We start from the raw sequence: 19,445 nt of genomic DNA on the forward strand, positions 1-19,445 counted from the left end.
TCCACCAACCCTTTTTTGTGTTGTACACTTTTGAGATAGGGTCTCACAAACTATTTGCCCAAGGCTGGCCTTGAACCACAATACTCCTGATATGTGCCTTCTGAGTAGCTAGGATTACAGGCGTGAGCCACTGGCACTTGGCCTAGTGTTATGAATTTATTGACTTTCGTGCTTTGAACAGTGATGTTAAGGAAAGGCTGAAAGTCATATCATCTACCATTTATGTGTTTTAATAACTTTCATTTCTTTGGTCTGTAAAAAGACAAGAGTAAGGAGGAAAAGGCAAAGACAGAGTACATTTCATTAGACTTTTTGCAGGTATTCTTCTGAAGTTGAGAATTGTTTTGAAGTATGCATTGTAGATAGAGGTGTGCACCTCAGCTCTCTCTCTGGGAGGAGTCAAGCAGTGGAAATGTGATGTTCAGTGAAGAGGTGTCTGGCTGCCTGTCAAGAAGGTTACAGGGGAGGAAGGGAATAACCAGAGGTCTTGAGGCATTTGGAGGAGGGAGCTTACCAGGAGCACACACTGCCCTGGAGTAAACAGGGAGCCTATACTGAAGCCAACTTTGAAACCATTTCTGGAAAGCCCTATACTCCATGAGTTATTTTATACATTATTCTCTGCAGGAAAGCCTCAAGTACTAGCCGAAACCTCAACGAGCCAGGCATCCTGTTCCTCAGATGGATACCCGCTACCCTCTTGGACCTGGAAGAAGTGTTCAGACAAGTCTCCCAAGTAATCAGAACCTGGCATCTCTTGTAATGGAAGAGCATAAGACTCAAGCTTTTGCCTGTTTCTTGTGAACACAGTTTAAGAAGCAATGATGACATATTTAAAAAGCTTACTTCCACGGTCATAGTTGTTTGTCTAACTTACCATATGGATCTCTTTTAGATCTTGCTAAAAGTTAGAAACCCTAACTTCCCATCTGATGACCGTCCTGCCTGCTAACTTCTCTGTTTGCCATTTTCTTTCAGCTGCACAGAAGAAATCACAGAAGGAGTTTGGAATAAAAAGGCTAAAAGAAAAGTGTTTGGACAGTGGGTATCAAGCAGTACCCTAAACATGAGCGAGGCCGTGAAAGGGTTCCTGGTCAAGTGCTGTGCATATAATTCAGTGGGCACATCTTGTGAAACAATCCTTTTAAATTCACCAGGTGTGCAACAGTTTCTATGGTAATACTTCCTGTGAGGAATTCCCCACTGGATATTAGTCTCTGTCCTTGGCTTTTACAAGGGGGAATTTTTACAAGAAAGTAGAGGTCCAGTGTGTGAGGAAAGAGGGCTTTGAGTCAGGCAAGAATCTCCCCTGACATATGCTGTACTGTTTTGCATTTTAAGGCAGAGTTCTACTTAAGTTATTTACTGGAAAGTTACAATGACATAGAAAACTGTAAATTCCTGGTATGACGAATAGATGAATACCCACCAAAAAGTCCAACTTTAAAAAAAAACTGTAGTAATTTGACCTATCATTTTCCCTTTCATTAATTTTCTTGTTTACCTTCAGCCTGTTTTGGGTTCATTTTTCAGAGCCCTGCTAAATTAAACAGTTCTGCAACCTGGCCATCTACAAGAATAGTTCAGAATCCCCAGCATCAAAAACCTAACTTCTCCACATTCACGTGATGTTGTCATGTGTCTTTGTGAAGGCACAAAGACTTCTTTTTTAAAAAAAAAATCTGGTTTAATGGATGGATTTAAATGGATATCCTTCTTATAACCCTAGGAAATGATTTTTTAAATGGGTTCAGAATTGTTAAGAATTTTCTGGAAAGGGAACCTGACTTTCTGTGGGAAGCAGAGTACACGTAGAGTGCTTGCAAAGACTGAAAACAGTGGTTACTCAAACAGGATGTGAGATATTCTAATGAGTAGTGTACTATTTATAACAGCACACAGGAATTCTTTCTCATTGCCAAATGACGCCCTTTTCTTACAGGCCCCTTCCCTTTCATCCAAGACAATATCTCCTTCTATGCAACGATTGGACTCTGTCTTCCCTTCATTGTCGTTTTAGTCATGCTGATTTGTCACAAGTATAAAAAGGTAAAAGCAATAGTGAAAAATCCACAATTGTTTTGTCTACCTGCACTCCTCCTGTTACTCACTGATTCATTATTTCACCTCTGAAGCAATTTAGGTATGAAAGTCAGCTGCAAATGGTGCATGTGACTGGCTCATTGGATAACGAATACTTCTACATTGATTTCAGAGAATACGAATATGATCTCAAATGGGAGTTTCCAAGAGAAAACCTAGAGTTTGGTGAGAATGGAATGTTCCAAATGTTTCTGTGGCATTTCCTTTTCCTTGGAGAATCTTTAAGATGCACCTACTTCTCATTTATCTTTGCAGGAAAGGTACTAGGATCAGGTGCTTTTGGAAAAGTGATGAATGCAACAGCTTATGGAATTAGTAAAACAGGAGTTTCAATCCAGGTTGCAGTGAAAATGCTGAAAGGTACAGTACTAGACATGGAACAATATCAACAAAGATGAGAGGTGGCTTCCCACTCATCTTTTCCCCCTCCTCCATCACTTTTATGATTCCTGCTTGGCAGACATCACAGTTAAAAAGGAATAGGTTGGGGGTTAGGATTAACCAAATCATGCATATTAGATACAAGTCACAACTGCAAAAGTCCACTTCTTCCTCTTTTCTCTTTGTTGAGTTTTTTTGTTTTGGTTTTTTTTTTTGGTGCTGGGGTTTGAACTCAGGGCCTACACACCTTGAGCCTCTCTACCAGTCATTTTTTTTTCAAGATAGGGTCTCATGAACTATCAACTATGTGGCTGGCTTTGAACCACAATCCTGTTCTCTGCCTCTTGAATAGCTAGGATTATAGGTGTGAGCCACCCGCACATGGCTTCTTTGTTGAGTTTTTATTGGCTTCAGTAATTAGGGATGCAGTCATTACAGGCAGTTGTTTCTTACGTTTTGACATAGATTGTAGGTAGAAGAGGAAAGTGAAGCCTTCTGTCTCCTCACTTGCCACTCATTGCCCTGTCTACTCCAATCTGACATCTACTTCATCACTTCTGGGACTACCACTCACTGAGCACAGGTACCCCAGCTGGCCCTCTTGCTAAGGTGAGCAGTAACCTCAGTAGGAGCGAAGAGAAAATTTCTTCTCTGCTCTCTGAAGATTCCTGAAATAAACTGACAATAGGCAGATTAGCAGGAGAAAATGGTACACAAATTTATTAATGTACATGGGAAAATCACACCACAGAACTCCTATGCAGAGTATGAATGAACCTCTGAGAAAGGCCAGATGGTTGAAGCTCATATATGTCCTGGAGTTACAGAAAGAAACAGAAGCTTGGATGGGGCTGTGGGTTGCTGGAGAAATATATGAGGTATTTGTCTGTCTGTCTGTATGTATGTATGCCGGTTCTATTTGTAGATAAAGTCTCTTAGGTAACAGTCTTCAAAGGAATAGAGAGAAGTCTTTTTCTGGGTGGGGTATCCTAAGCATGATGACTTTTCATTTCATCTTTTCTGGTGAATGAGATTCAGGACAATTGTATTCCTTCCAGGAAGAAAACTGTTATTTAAATGCGGGGACATCAGAAGGTCCCTCTCTGTGCTTTGGAACAGGAAGAGGATTAAGAGGCAGGGCAGTAGAGTAAGGGGGTTGGCACAAAAGGGAAGATAGACCTTGAGGCTGCTTCTTTAGCCTAAGTTGTCACACTTCGGGGTTGTCTTCTGAACCTGAGTACTTTCAGCTGACTACATCCAATGGCAATTTTTCAGGCTTCATGTTACTTGACTTTTTCAGTTGAAATCGACACTATTGGCCAGTCTCCCCATTTTGAAATGCTTTCTTTCTTTGGTCCACATCACCGCAGTTTTCTGGGTTTCCTCCTGCTTTTCTGACTGCGTCTCAGTCTTTGTAGGCTCATGGCCTTCCTTCTAGCTTTTTATGTGGCACTCCAGTCAGCTTGCTCCTAGTCCTCCTCCCTTTCCATCTTCATGCTAACTGTGGGCAATTTTCACCTTGCCCCTGGCTTCTTCTTGTAATACCAGTGGTTCTTGTGACTGTATCACCTGTCTGAGCCTCAGCTTCATCTGTCCAAATGCTTGGATGTCTCAAAAGTCCCTTTTATTCTGCTTATCCAAACTGAGCTCCCCCAACCTTTCCCTCCATCAATGCTCTCTCTGCTTGTTGATTAGTATCAAGTGACAGTGAAGAGTCACACGATTGTACAGAACCCTGACACTGTCCTCTTCATAATCCCCTAGAGGCTGTATCTATCAGGTGTTTCCCGGATGCATCTTTGCTCTATTCCCACCCTACTCCTGGAAAGCAGGTATTTTGTATCCAGTCTTACTTCCTGTTGTGGACTCTATGCTGAAGTACAAGTGACGGTGATGAGATGCAAAGCAGAGAATATCATCTTTCTGTTTAGCCTGTCTGGGGGCTTTCAGTTATTCTCACGATGGTCACACAACCCACTCAGCCTCTGTACCTCTTGCTCTCATATACCAGAATTCTGGCCTTCTTTCAGTTCCCCAGAGCATCCACTCCCTCCCACCTCAGGGCCTTTGTACAGGGGATCCTTCTACCTGCTCTTCCCCTTTCGCTTAGGTAGCTCCCACTCCTCTTTCAGATCTCAGCTTAAATATCACTTCCTCAGTGGAGCCTCCTTTCCACCACAGACAAGACCACGTCCTTTGAGGCTGGGAGTGTAGCTCGGCAGTAAAGCATGTGCTAAGCTTGTATAAGGCCCTGGGTTCAATCCCCAGCACCAAAAACAAACAAACCCAATCAAGTCTCTTGCAATATGTTTCTGAGTCCTTGGTAGGCTTTTCCCCCAGAATTTCTCACAATTATAATTCCATATTTGTTTAGTTTTTCAACTAAGGCCTCATCCGCTGCATTAGTCTATAAGCCTTATGAGGGTGGGGCTGTGTCTATTTGCTGAGCTCTCTTCTCTCTTGCCTTTCATGTGTTCTCTTACTTAGTGTGCCATGGTCTTCTCTACCCTCACGCCTCCTCCTCTGTGGGTTCACCTGGCAACCTCCCAGTTTTCTCCAGGTCTCAGTTTAGACATTCAGTGCCCTTTTCCCTACCCCTCCCTGTGTTAGCTGTCCTTCTTGTATGTTCCACAGCATCTCACATCCATTTGCCATATTTCACTTATTGTATAACAGTTGTCCTCGGTTTCCATGGCAAGTTGGTTCTAGGATCCCCTCCATGAATACACACTCCCAATACTCAAGTTCCTTAGATAAAATGGTATAGGATTCCCATAAAACCAACACAGCCTCCCATATACTTAAATTTATTTTATTAGCATATGTTTATTAAACAAAATAATGGATTTCATTGTGACATTTCTCCTATGTAGTATAAATCATCTCTAGATTACTTATAATACCTAATACAATGTAAAAGTGATGACAAGAAAAAACAAGTTGTGTATGTTCAGTAGAAACATGGTTTTGACTTTCTGAATAGTTTTGGAACTCACAATATGGAGGGCTGAGTGTATAATGAAATGCTGACTTACTTACCTCCCTTTTCCTCCCTTTTCCAGGAGACGCTAAGCTCCAGGAAGACAGGGGCTGTGTCTCTGTTATCTTTCATTCCCCAAAGCCTGGCACATTGCCTTATACACTCAAAAGATGCTTGCAGAATAAATGTATGAAGAGGTACTAGTACATGAAAGTGTTTTGAAAAAATTAAGCATAGCACAAAATATAAGTTCTTATTTTGGTCATAACGAACAAGAGACGGACAATTTAAAGTCATAAATCACTGTACATTCTTCTTCTTTTTTGGAGGTACTGGGGTTTGAACTCAAGGTCTCATGCTTGCTTGACTGGCGGAGCTCTACCACTTGAGTCACTCTGCCAGCCCAACAAATCACTGTCGTGTAAGCAGCTGAAGACATGATGTGCTGATATCACACAGTGAAGGGTCCTACTTCCAAGCCAAGATCTTGGTGATAAGGACATCCCTGATAGATCACTCCAGTCAAAATAGATGATATCAACACTAGAAAAACACCAGAGAGGCTGGGATGTCTTCTAGGCTTGAGTAATGGGACCTGGAAATCTAATCAAATCTTCACTGAATGTAAAGAAAAGTTAATATGTCTGTAAGAAGGAATGTGCTAACAGAAGTTGGGTACCTGTAGCTTAGAGTAGGGAAGCCAAGGACCCTGCCCTGGCCCTTGGGCCTGCAGCACCCATCTGCAGCAGATATGCCCCGAGCAGCTATACATAAGCTTCAATGACAGGAGCTCTCTGAGTCTTCAGTAGCTATGCTCGTGCTATACTTTGAAGCAAGGTAATGAGTATGATTTACCAAGCTGTCTGGACTTTTCTCCAGGGAGAGAATACATTGGACATGGATACATGTTAGCCTGCTTGACGGTTGTAGTTCTCATTTCAGTTAAAGATTCTCAAGAACTGTTTAGTTTGAAATAGTCCTCTTTGACCTCATCCTGCTGGATCTAATGACAAATGGAAGGTTCTAGAACTGCTGACCACATGCTGGAGCCATCCACCCTCGTTGAAGCTCCTATCTTCTCTATGAGATCAATAAATCCAAGAGTCAAAGTTTCTACTGTGGAGGAAAATCATGTGATATTACTGTTTTGTTTGTTCTGAGAGCCAATGGCAAGGATTTTTATTTCATTCAGTAGAGAGGAAAGTCCTGTAGAAAGATATGTTATTAATTCATTACTTATACTACAATCTTTGAAATTCTGTCTTCAAACATGGGATCCATGCATTATTTCTATGTCCATTTTTTCCTTCTTATAATTTTAATTTAGATAGGTAGCACAAATCAGCTCTGAATTGGGAAAAATTTCAAGTTTTTAAACAACATGAAATTACTTGAGTTTTGACATTTCTTGTATTCCTCCATTGACAGAAAAAGCAGACAGTTCTGAAAGAGAGGCACTCATGTCAGAACTCAAAATGATGACTCACCTGGGACACCATGAGAACATTGTCAATCTGCTGGGGGCCTGCACACTTTCAGGTAATCAGTTTCTCCCTAAACCACCTAATGCAAAATATTGCCGCCCGAAGATAAAAAAGATATTTATTCTCATGTTTATTCTCTGTTGTAAGTCCCAGTGTGTGTCACCATTTGGAGTAGAATTAGACACTTGGGCACTCCGTCCATCAGATGGGTCAATGTAATGAATGCCCCTCTTTGACCTGCTTTATTCATTCTAACCTGCTTAAATTGTACCCTGCAAGTACATTTTGTGGTGTCTGAGCTTATCCCCTACCTGTGAGGCTGACATAAATGCAGTAGTGAAAATAGTTTCAGAGCTTAGTCATTGTCCCCATTGGGCTGCCTTCAAACAAGTCAGAGCCAATGCAGAATTTCAAACTACCTTCCCATGATTCTTTGGGGGCATGCTCTTTGTTGTTCTCCTGTCTGCCTAGAAATGCCCAGATCTGGTAGGCAGATCTGGGGCTGGGACTAAATGAAGAGGGAAAAGAGAAAAATGGATTGAAGAGAGGATTGGGAACATATTTTCCTCTCTCCAGGCGAAGAACAAATCAGCATATACTTACCAAGTGTACCAGCCAGCTTTCTGCCAGTGTGACAAAATACCTCAATAATCAATTTAAAAGGAGGAAAGATTTATTTTGGCTTACCTTATGCTAGCTGGGAAATGAAAAGACAAGGCAAGGGGTTGGGCTCCAGTATCACCTTAAAGGGCATGCCCTCAATGACCCAACTTCCTTCCCCTGGGTCCCACCTCTTAAAGGTTTCACTGCCTCCCAATAGCACCATGGCATTCAACGCATGGGCCTTTGATCCAAACTGTGGCACCTGGTGTACACAATCCAGCTGGCATGTGATTCCCAGTTGCAGATTGGAGAACCCGGGAGGTCAGTGGGATTGGTGAAGCCCATGTGTGTAAGAGCCAAAGAGAAAGGCCAGAAGGTACTGATTTCCAAAGAATTTTGAGCAAAAAAGCTGAAATTAAATTTAAAGATAGGCTCAGAAAAGGTACTTTCCTAAATTGGGGGAATACTGAGCTCTCATAGAGAATATCGTATGCTACTCACACCTCTGAAAAAAACAATTTCGTGTTTGTATAATTAAAACTGCAACTATTTCAGGACCTGTCTACTTGATTTTTGAATATTGTTGCTATGGTGACCTTCTCAACTATTTAAGAAGTAAAAGAGAAAAATTTCACAGGACATGGACGGAGATTTTCAAGGAACACAATTTCAGTTTTTATCCCACTTTCCAGTCACATACAAGTTCCAGGTAAGAAGCTAGGTGAGGGTTCCCTAAGTATACATCCCAGGACAAATGTCTATGTCTGGCTGAAAGCATTGCAAGGTCTGTGACTCTGAGGTCTAGAAAAGTCACCTGTCTTTGCTACAAAGTTCTAACTTGTTAGTTATTGTTTGACAACGTTGATTTCAGTTACCCTTCATCAATCATGGACCAAAAATTTTAAATGACAAAGTCCTGAAATAAACTATTTATAAATTTTAAATGACTTTTTTGCTATAGCTTATTGCTAGAATTGTTCTGTTTTACTATTAGCTATTGTTAATATCTAAATGTGCCTAATTTATAAATTAAACCTCATGATAGATATGTGTGTATGAGGAAAACATAGTATGTATGGGTACTGGCATGCTTGCAGGCCTCCACTGGGGGGGCCTTGGAATGTATCCCCTACGGGTAAGTGAGAGGCAACTAATTTCCCTGTTGATTTGGAGCAATGAGTCCTTTCCTTTTTCCTTCAGGACAGGTACTAGAGCTGAGCCAGTCTCTCTCCAACTGCCCCTAAATCATGCTCTAGCTACATGTCTGGTTTGGGGAAAGGTACATTATTCAAATTTTCAGGCCTCCTGTTTGCCACACAGGTATTGGCAGAAAGAATGAAGACTTTTTTCAAAGTCCTTGACATGTTCATGAGAATAGCTCAGATTCTGGGACTGTTGCACAAAAGGGCCCTGAAGTCATAAATGTTAGGATGGATTGACAGGTGACAAAATAAAGTAGTGATTACTTTGCCTCTCTTCTCCGTGTTGAACATTCAGCTATCCATGTGCCTCCTGATAGGATTTTCTGTTCCAGCATGCATAAGTAGGGCCTTAGGAGTTTGGTGACATGCTCATCCTCAGCCTTGCAATTTCTTGCTAATGACCTGAGCATCACAGCCTGTAGCCCCTTTTCTCTGAACAGACGTGTAGGCATTCTGAGAGAATGACTCCTTCATCCACAGTGCCTCCCTGTTTCCCTGCATAGGCCACCGCTTTCCCTTCCTCTGAAGGCAGACTGATTTGTCAGACTTTTATCTTTTCTAGGGGCCTCTTGGGAATGTTTTTGAGATTCCTAGCTTTGTGTCCTTACAATGCAAGCTTCATTGCAGGCCTTTAACCTTCCAGCTCTTACACAGACACAGCATCTTAAAGCTGTAGACCTCATGGAAGTCTCCATGTGTGTCTTGCATGGGCGCTTGCTCTTAGCTGTGTATACCTTTCACACTAATCCAACCTTTCTGTCATTTCTCACTTCACACTCCAGAACTGAGAAGACTTTTATAATCATCATGCAGATTTTGTGTGTGGGTTGGGGGGGCGGTGCTGGGGTTGAACATAGGACCTCACACATGCTAAGCGCATGCTCTACCACTGACCTATATCCCAGTCTGCCATGCATATTCTAGAACAGAGAATCTGTCTTCAGATAGATGTGTATGACCACCACTCTGTGGTCAGTAATTAGCTCCTTGGATTCATTCTAATCATTAGGGTATTAAATACATGGAAGCGATTAATTTTGGAATATTTGTGTGCTGAAAGTATTAAGCCCTTTTTTCCAAAGATATGGAAATTGTAAATTTGGATAAACTCAGACCCCATAATAAATTGAGTCATGATCTATTTATAATTATATGTAATTTATGATATACTTTAAAAGAGATTTTTGCTATAACTTTTTTAATTTCACAAAGAAAGGAAATGAGCTATAAAGCAAACTTGAAAAAAGGATGGTGAGCTGGGGTATGGTTCAGTGGTAGGGCACACGCCTAGATGCATGAGGCCCTGGATTCTATCTCCAGCACCAAACCCAAAAACCCAAAACCAAACATGGTGGTGAAACACTTCAGGTCTTCATAGAAGATCTTTATTGTATGAGCTTTTAAAGAGAAAACAAGCTAAGCTTAGAAACCAAGGAATGAGTGTTGATTCCTAGTTTCACACGTTAAGCCTTGGGATGCAGCAAGTCATATTATCTCCCCAACCCTAATTTGCTTTCATAAAGTTAAGCTCCAACACTCAGACCACTGTCTTCTCTTACGCTAGTGAGACCCACCAGCCTGATCACACAGATGTTTTAAATGTATAGAAAAAAATCGACAAATCTCTTATCAAGCGTGCTTCTGATTGAAAAGCCCACTTATCATTGGAATCCATTTCTCTGATGAATTGTATTCTTTTTGAGAAATAGCTACTCAGAAGAAGAATGTAAATAATGAACAGAAAAATTTCTTTTTGATAGTATCCCTGGTTCAAGAGAAGTTCAAATACACCACGACTCAGATCAGGTCTCAGGATTCAATGGGAATTCAATTCATTCTGAAGGTAACATTTTATTCTAATTAATGGCACTTTAAAATGGAAATGGACACAGGAGTTTCATGTTGCCTGTTTTTAAAAAGCGTGCCATGGCAGAGGCATTTTTCCTCTGCTAATGTCAATGTAGGCTTTACTAATGAATATTTACATGAAAGGTAGTCAAAAGCCAACAGTTTATATATTATGAATTCTATGTCAATAGCCAACTAATAAACACTGAAGGCTACTTTGTTTGGTCTGGCTATTCTTTTTGAAGTCATTAGCTAATTAGAGCCATCTCATTAACCAGTAAGTGGAAAAGACCATGAGCTCTGAAATCTGGCGGAAGTTCTTAACTTCTGGTTGCTTTCTGCTGGATGGCTTAGGGCAGTTATGTAGCCATCTAAGTCACAATTTCTCATTTATAAAATGGACTTAATAATACCTTCCTCATTGGACTGTTAGAAGGAGCCAATAGAGGAACATAAAGTACAAAATATAGTTCTTAATAACATTGAATTTGTGGTCATTCTTTTTCCAATTTGGCAAATTTACCTAGTGTAAAAAAAAAAAAAAGGATACAAAAATTCCTGACTAACTGGGAAGCCATCTAGCATCAAGGTAGCTAGGGAACCTATCTCTAACCAAAAAGAATCTTTCTGTGGCCTGAGACAGGCTCAGCACAAACAGGTCAGCTCCTGTTTGTGTGACAGGAAAATGACTGTGACAGCTAGCTTCACGAGTACATCTTAGCACCTGCCAAAAGACAGCATGACAACAAATTCAGTTTAAAGATCTTTATTGGCTTGATTTGTGATCCTAGAGTCAGGCAACACTCCATTCCAGAAAATGGAATAAGTGTTTGGGCAGAAGAGGTTGATTTTACAGACAGAGAAGGGCTGGAGAAACCAGAAACAAAGAAGAAAGAACAAATCGACTGTTTCAGAGTTTCTTTCTCTGGGACAGGGAAATGGGAAAATAGAAAAGTAAGTGAATATCAGGTTACTTCAGGTTAATATTTTTTGGCAAGGATTAAAACAGAGACAATTTCATTAGCACGGCGACTGAAACTGCCCTGTTTGGGAAGTTTGGTTGTTACCTCTCCTGACTTCTCAGTAGAACAGATAATTTCCTTTTCTGCTTGCTTGGTGATATGGTTGACACCATTTTGGTTTGGTCTGTTGAGCTTAGCACAGAAGCTCAGACCAAGACAATGGCCTCTTATAAATTTTATTTAACAAACCTCACCTAGTTTTCGCTTTAACAACTTAGTGTTTGGGCAAAAATGGAGATGGGCACTATTTTACAGATGAAGTTGAATATGAAAACCAGAAAAGACTGGAAGAGGAAGAGGACTTGAACGTGCTTACACTTGAAGATCTTCTTTGTTTTGCATATCAAGTTGCCAAAGGAATGGAATTTTTGGAATTTAAGTCGGTAAGCTCCTTTTAAAGAGAAAAACATTAACAAAAATACAAAAAGATAATTATGGGGGAAAAAAGGCATGTGGTTATATGCAATTATGAAAGAGATGCGCTATATTTTCTCTTGTTTGACATGTCTCCCTCAATGCCTGTCCTTCCCTGACCCCTCCTTCACTGTTGATGTCACCTAGAATGTTATCTCTGCTCTTTGCTAATTATAGCATAAAAACCCTGGCTCCCTTATTAGAAAATGGCTAGCATAGCCCTCCCAGGCTGCCCAAACTCCCCTAGAACTTCCAGGGCAGAAGGTCAAGATAAGTCCTTGGAAATCCCCACTCAAAATAAAGTGTAGCTTTGTTTACCTCTCCTTGGAGAGTCCTTGAGGTTGTACCCTGCACATAGCATTTTGACTGGGGTGGGGGGGGGAGGCCCAAACTCACTTGGTTACTCAGGGTGTGTAGTCTGTGCCTGTGTGCTGCAGGCTAGTGGCAGCCCTCTAGGTCCCCACCTCCACCGTTGCTAATCCCAGATCCATTAGGCCGTGGCACAAAGCAATGCCTCCATTCTTTCTCTCATTGCCTTTTAGCTCTGCTGTTCTCTGCCATTTCGCAAGTTGTACATACAACATAAGCACATTAAAGCCATTCCTCTGGCTACTTTTTTTTTTTTTTTATCATTTTTCTCTCCTTCGTAGGTGCAAAGGAAATCCGCACCCCCAACCAAGACTCTAGTCTTTAAGTCTGCTGAAATAAAGTGGCAATAGACAGATTAACAGGAGATAAAGCATACAGATTCATTGCCGTGCATGTGTGTGCAGGAGCCTCACAAAATATGAGACTCAGAAAAGGACCAGAAGGTTGAAGCTGAAATACTCTTCAGCTTCAACTGAAGAGCGTTCATGATTTTAGGGGGAAGAAGGGGTCTGAAGAACAGACAATGGGGGTGGCAGTGTAGTTCAGTAGTGGAACATTTGCCCAGCATGTGTGACGCCCTGAGTTGAACCCTCAGCACCTCAAAAATAGCAGCAATAATAAAATTAAAAAGAACAATGATCTGGGCCAAAGCTCCAAGGTGTGGTATTTGATTTTCAATCTCTTCCTTTGTGAAATGAGTTTAGTCTTTTTGGATTAATGACATTTCAGCAAGATTGAAGGCTGTTGTGTTCCTCATTGACGGATCTGGTCTTCAGGTGCATAAGGGAACGGCAGAGAAAAGCCTCACCCAACATCTGTGGCTCCCAAGCCCTAGTTAAAATAACCAGCAGAGGAGGGCGTCATGTTGGGGAGTGACAGCCCTTGCTCCTGCACCTTCCCTTGCTTTCTCTTTGTTTCTACGCGTTTCCTCCTCTTTTTTCTTTAGGTCTCTTTTTCTCTTCCTCTCCTTCTCCTTCACTTCCTTCCCTTTGCCTTCTTTCTCTTCGCTTCTTCCTGAATTTGGAAAGATGGATTCTTCTCTCATCTTCCCTACCTGCTGTCTGCATTTCCCTTTCCTCAAGCTTCGTGCCCACCTAATTCTTTTTCAAGGGTTCACCTACCTGTGGATAGTGATGCTTTCAAGAGTATCTTTATAGATGTTGGAGTGTATCTGGCTAGATCATATGCCTCAGTTTCATGCCCATAGCTAACTAAACAGAGGTCATCCCACCTTTCATGGTGGGTTCTCACATAGGGTTTTTCAACTTTAGGATGGGATGGACGCCATGCACATTCAGTAGAAACTATAGCTGGAGGTTTTTTTGTTTTGTTTTTGTTTTTTGGTGGTACTGGGGTTTGAACTCAGGGCCTTGTGCTTGCTAGGCAGGTGCTCTACCACTTGAGCCACGCCCCCAGCCCTGTACCTGGAATTTTGAACTTGATCATTCCCTGGGATGGTGATCTTCAGCTCTCAGTCAGTTCCACCATCCTGAGGGGAACAATCTGTAGTGTGCTGTGTGGCCAAGTGAGGATGGTCAGTGGGTTAGGTGCATCCAGTGCATTTTCACCTTACAATGGGTCTGTTGAAGGGTAACCCCATTGTAAGTGGAAGAGCATCTGTAGTCAAACCACTCATAATTGGTGGCCCAAGGACACTGCTTCTTTTCTCTTCTATACTTGTAATATGAACTTCTGAAGAACATCCAATTATTAGACTCTTGTCTTCACTGCAGGCCTCCCTCTCAGAGTCATGCCTGCCACTGTCTCCTTACCTTCCTCCCCTGCTGCTTCTTTGGTGGCCCCTCAGCCTGCAGGCTTTTTGATTTCAAGGAACTGGGGAGGGTGATACAGAGTCAGTGATGATACACACCCAGCCCCAAAGATCTTGTGTTTGATAGGAGAGAAAAGGGACAAGTGACATGCAAATCAGATGATTGTATCATAAGGTAATTTCTGTGATTGAAGTAAGTTCTGGGAACTGGGGGAGGGATGTGTACTTCAGACAGGAGTGGGGGGACTGCAAGTAGATGTCACTCAAAAAATCAGATCGGGGAGGAGGGAGATGAGGGGTAGAGGCATTTTGGTTTTTATGGGTTTTTCTTTTACCTTTTAAAGATGGAAGAGGAAGCCCACTGGACCTTTGTAACTAGTACCTTGTTCCTTTGAAAATCTTCCTTTCAGGGCTGGCAGAGTGGCTCAAGTTGTAGAGCACCTGCCTAGCAAGTGTGAGGCCCTGAGTTCAATCCCAGTACCACCAAAAAAAGAAAGAAGACATCTCTCACTTCAGAGACTCCTAATTTCACTTTCGTAAACCTCCCCAAACTCATTTTCAGTTTTTTTCTGAATGCTTTCTTTGATATTAGTTCATTTTATTCCTAATGCCATTTCCCAGCCAGAAAAGAGATCTATTTCACACACCCACCCTAAGAGCGCTGGAAGACAGCCTCTGGTGATCCCTTTGGGTTCAGCAGAGGCCCCTGTGGTCACATCGCTTTCTTACAGCAGACACAGCACCTGCTGGATTTGCTCTGTCCTAAGCACCCTGTGGGTTTCCTTCCTGAGCCCAGACAGAGTGCAGCCCCTGTGGGCCACCGTGCTCACTCGCCTTCTTAGACCTTATGATGACTGCTCACTGCTCTGTGGAGCTAGGAGACCTTCTGCCATCCATACTCCCACTGAACTTGAAACTAGAGGAAGACTGCACTCTGATAGTATCCGCCATGACAAATAACACTCAGGTTTTGTTCTTTCTAGTGTGTTCACAGAGACCTGGCAGCTAGGAACGTACTGGTCACCCATGGGAAGGTGGTGAAGATATGCGATTTTGGGTTGGCTCGAGACATCCTGAGTGACTCCAACTACGTTGTCAGGGGCAATGTGAGGCTGTGGTTTCTTCCCTGCTTTTATACTGCTATTTTGTGTTCTGTCATAATCCCAGGAAACAGCTGCACTCACTGTAATGCATTTTTGATTTATGGTAACATAAAAAAAAAAGTCCTCATGGCAGTTTGCTTACTTATGCTTAAAAGATTTTTCTGCAGCTTTAGGGACTGTTCCATCTATGACAAAAGTTAAGCAAAATAGCCACACACCTATCCTCAGACTAGCTAGTCACAAAAGGGCCATTAGGGGCCTTTGAGTGTGGTCTTCACTTAAAACAAACAAACAAAAAAACTATTTATTTACACTTCAGTTTTTAGCTATAAAATAGCTCAATAGCCATTGAGTTGCCAAGTTATAAGAAAAGCTAATTGTTAAAGTATTTTTCAAAATCTACAACACATACATATTAGGGATAAACCTTAATTGTTAAAGTATTTTTCAAAATCTACAACACATACATATTAGGGATAAACCTTAAAGGGCACAGTACTTTAAGTCAAATTAAATATTAGTTAATGAATATTTATTTAGCATCTTGTTACTGTTAAGGCAGGAAGACCTAAAACATGACTGAATTTGCTAGCTTAGAAAAACAACAACAAACCAAAGGGTTGGGAGTGTAGCTCTGAGGCAGAGCGCTCGCCTAGCCTGTGCAAGGCCCTGAGTTCCACCCCCAGCACTGCCCCCCAAAACAATCACAGCATTGGGGTTAAGCCCTTCTTCTGCTTCATTTTGGTTATTGCTTCTGGAGATTTCTCTGCATTATTGTCTCTTCTTGTGAAATAATAACAGCAACAAGTGCTTATGTAGGGTGGAGGTGTAGCTCAAGTGGTAGAGTGCCTGCCTTGCAAACACAAGGCTCTGAGTTCAAACCCCAGCTAGTCCTTACTATGTGTTAATTGCTCTTCTGGGTGACAATATAATAATTCATTTAGTACTCACAGAACTCACTTTGTGGATGAGGAAACTGAAGTACACAGAAGTAACTTGCCTGTGGACCTGCAGCTCCATGGGTGTGATGAGCTTAAGTGTCTAAGCCTTGAGTCTACACCTCACCACTGTGGTATGGGGTGTCCCATGAGGCTCTGTACTTACTTCCTAGGGGTGTGGGAATAAACCAATAAAACCAACATGAAAGCTCCTTGTTCAGGTTACACATCTAGTAAATGCAGAAAATCAAATTAATCTGTATTCCCACTGGAATCAAATAATCAGCTTTGTTGATTTAAAGCCTGCTCCTCAGTAATTAGAGCCGAAGTCCTAAGTGTGCGACTGCTCCTGTGCAGTGATGAGCTCCTGCCCTGCCAGCTGCTGTCTCTTATGCGGGAGGGTGCATTCCATTTGGAACCACAATTAATTCTATTAGTGTATCACCCAAACTGGACTAGCCCGCTTGATTCATTCAACTCCTCTGCCCGAGTAGGATTCTGGTGCTTTGATTTTGCTTGGCAGATTAAACACACACCATGAAGGGCTCCTCAACCCAGGAAATAACAAAGTCAGTACAAAACTCACTCCCCACGGCCTCCGTGCCCGATTCAGACCTGAGCTTATACCTACTAGGTCAAAACTCCCCTGTCATGCTCCTAGAAATTCTGAAAGCCACAGAGGCTCGCTGATGTCATTTCTGGAAATCATGACATAAGCACCCCTCACCACATTCTCGAGGATGGCATTTCTAAATTCTGATGAGCAGTGCTTTAATCAGATTCCGTTCATTGCGGTGAACGTGAATGCACTTCCTCACCCCAGGGCAGCCCAGTAGCTCCTCCTTAGAGGAACTGTTCCATTCACCAGTTCCCAGCACAGGCTGTGTGCAAAATGAGCTTGGGGGAAAAATATTTTCTTTGGGAGGGGGGGTGCTGTTACCCAGAATGTTAACTTGAAAGTGAAAAGCTTCCACTTGAGTAAGAGTTGCCTTAGGGAGATATTACATTTCATCCTCTAGCAAAAGAAGCGAGGCCATGGATCAGTGCACAGGAAATCCACCCTCTTGGGTGTTATTTATTATTATCATTATTATATTATTGTTGTTCTGGGGTCCATTGTAACATTTACAAAGTGCTTATAATTTGTCATAGTTGAATTCACCCCCTCCATCATCTTCCTTTATCCCTTCTCCCCCATTCCTGGAATAGTTTCAACAGGTCTCATTTTTCCATTTTTATACATGACTACACAACATTTCCACCACATTCTCCCTCCTACACCCTTTCCTTGTCCTCCCCCTCCCACTGGTACCAACCCCCAAACAGGACCTGTTTTACCTTCCTGTCCTCCATTTTTGAAAAAGACATTTTTGTTTGTCTAAGATACACAGGGAGTTTCATTGTGACATTTCCATGTATGTATGTATTATAACCCGAATTGGTTCATCCTCTCTATTTTCCTCCTCTCTACCTTAGTCCCCTTCTCATGGTGGTTTCAACAGATTAAAAAATTCTGTATTCATTCTTGTATAGAGAACATCAGCCATGTTCACTTTCTCTATTCCTTCTTTTACCTTCCCTGCGCTTGGGTTTTGCACAGGCCCGGCTGCCTGTGAAGTGGATGGCTCCTGAGAGCTTATTTGAAGGGATCTACACAATTAAGAGTGATGTCTGGTCATACGGAATATTACTCTGGGAGATTTTCTCACTTGGTAAGTTTGTCCCTTTGCTGGCCTCCCTGGGTCTGGGCTTTGTGCATCCTACTCCCTCCACACCCCTCCCCACCTCTCTGCTTCCCAAGTGGAGGGTGAGTAAAATGCCACCATGTGGCTCCCATACCTCCTGGTTTTGCTGCATTATTTGCTGATGTCCATGAGTCTGTCTTCCCTGCTGGTCTCTAACCTGCTTGGGAGGTCTTGTGACTTCTGTGTCCACTTGCAGCCCTAGCTGAAGGCTGTGTGTGGCACATGGGAACTCTCAATACACATTTGCCAATTGAATGGGTAAGCAAATGGATGAAGAAATGGTGCATAGTTACACTTTTCTGTTTTCTCAGGTGTGAACCCTTACCCTGGCATTCCGGTTGATGCTAACTTCTATAAACTCATTCAGAGTGGATTCAAAATGGATCAGCCATTTTATGCTACAGAAGAAATGTAAGTTTAAATCGGACCATCGGTTGGGTGAAATTAGAACTTTGTCATCTGTTTCCTTCCAAATGCATTACAAAAAAAAAAAAAAAAAAAGAAGGCAAAAACTCCTTAATGCAAAGTTCCCATGATTGCTCTGTAAAAAGCAAAGGAAAAGCTTATCCTTTGTTTCCAGATGTCTTTCTTTTTTAAAAAAAAAATTATTAGCATATAATAGTTGTATGGGGGGATACATTGTGATATTTACCTATGTGCCTGCACTATATCTTAGTTGGGTTTACTCTCTCCCTTGTTCTCCCTCTTCCCCACACCCTTCTTAGAACAGTTTCAGTTTTCATTCTATTTTCATATATGGATACAAAACACATCCACCGTTTTTGCCCTCTTTCCCCCTTTCCTTGTGCCCACCCCCCTCCCACTGGTACCCACTCCCTGGTGTTTCCCGGATTTCAGAAGGAGACTGGATGTCCCCAGAGGCACTGCTTCTGGGCTTTCATTCCTTTGCTTAAGAGACCTGTGAGACTCAGGCTCCATCTCCTTCAAGCATTTCTCGCTGTCATCTAGTTCCTCCTTTCTGATATATGTACAAAATCTAGTAGAGTATTTGCCACAAAGCAAACACAGCATGAATAGGTCACGTGGAAAATGACCCATTTTGCTTCATTGCAATTTCCTCATCTTGTCCTTGTTCTGTTGCTTTTACAGATACTTCATAATGCAATCCTGCTGGGCTTTTGACTCAAGAAAACGACCGTCTTTCCCTAACCTGACTTCATTTTTAGGATGTCAGCTGGCAGATGCGGAAGAAGCGGTACGTAGCAGCCAGGACTTGATATACACAAATTTTGGATATATCCAAATGGCCCAAGCTGTCTTTCTCACCATTTGTCTAGGTTGCCCTTTGAAAGGTGGATAAGATGAGACAGTTATTGAGGTGTTTTAGAGAACAATATCCTTCCTGAAGATTTCACTCAACTGTTTAATAAACTAAAAGGACTACACAACTAAATAAAACTTAGTCCCTCCAGAAACCACTGGCCATTCGGAATTCAACGTGAAGTATTAGCCTGGTAGTCA

General features: G+C 42.0%; 1 protein-coding gene across 4 annotated transcripts in view; it reads left to right on the forward strand.

The window, feature by feature from the left end:
• Flt3 (fms related receptor tyrosine kinase 3) overlaps positions 1 to 19,445 on the forward strand; it is a 125,403-nt gene that overhangs the window by 98,230 nt on the left and 7,728 nt on the right. For all 4 annotated transcript variants that reach the window (XM_074043636.1, XM_074043637.1, XM_020176817.2 and 1 more), the window contains 13 exons: positions 628 to 736; positions 979 to 1,157; positions 1,943 to 2,049; positions 2,136 to 2,268; positions 2,359 to 2,463; positions 6,893 to 7,003; positions 8,107 to 8,260; positions 10,514 to 10,596; positions 11,879 to 12,006; positions 15,161 to 15,283; positions 17,819 to 17,930; positions 18,275 to 18,374; positions 19,074 to 19,179. In XM_074043636.1, the coding sequence (XP_073899737.1) occupies positions 628 to 736; positions 979 to 1,157; positions 1,943 to 2,049; positions 2,136 to 2,268; positions 2,359 to 2,463; positions 6,893 to 7,003; positions 8,107 to 8,260; positions 10,514 to 10,596; positions 11,879 to 12,006; positions 15,161 to 15,283; positions 17,819 to 17,930; positions 18,275 to 18,374; positions 19,074 to 19,179 (1,550 nt within the window). The remainder of the gene's footprint in view (positions 1 to 627; positions 737 to 978; positions 1,158 to 1,942; positions 2,050 to 2,135; positions 2,269 to 2,358; positions 2,464 to 6,892; positions 7,004 to 8,106; positions 8,261 to 10,513; positions 10,597 to 11,878; positions 12,007 to 15,160; positions 15,284 to 17,818; positions 17,931 to 18,274; positions 18,375 to 19,073; positions 19,180 to 19,445) is intronic.

Source organism: Castor canadensis, chromosome 10 (assembly GCF_047511655.1).
Source record: "Castor canadensis chromosome 10, mCasCan1.hap1v2, whole genome shotgun sequence".
In the NCBI taxonomy this organism is placed as follows: Eukaryota; Metazoa; Chordata; class Mammalia; order Rodentia; family Castoridae; genus Castor; species Castor canadensis.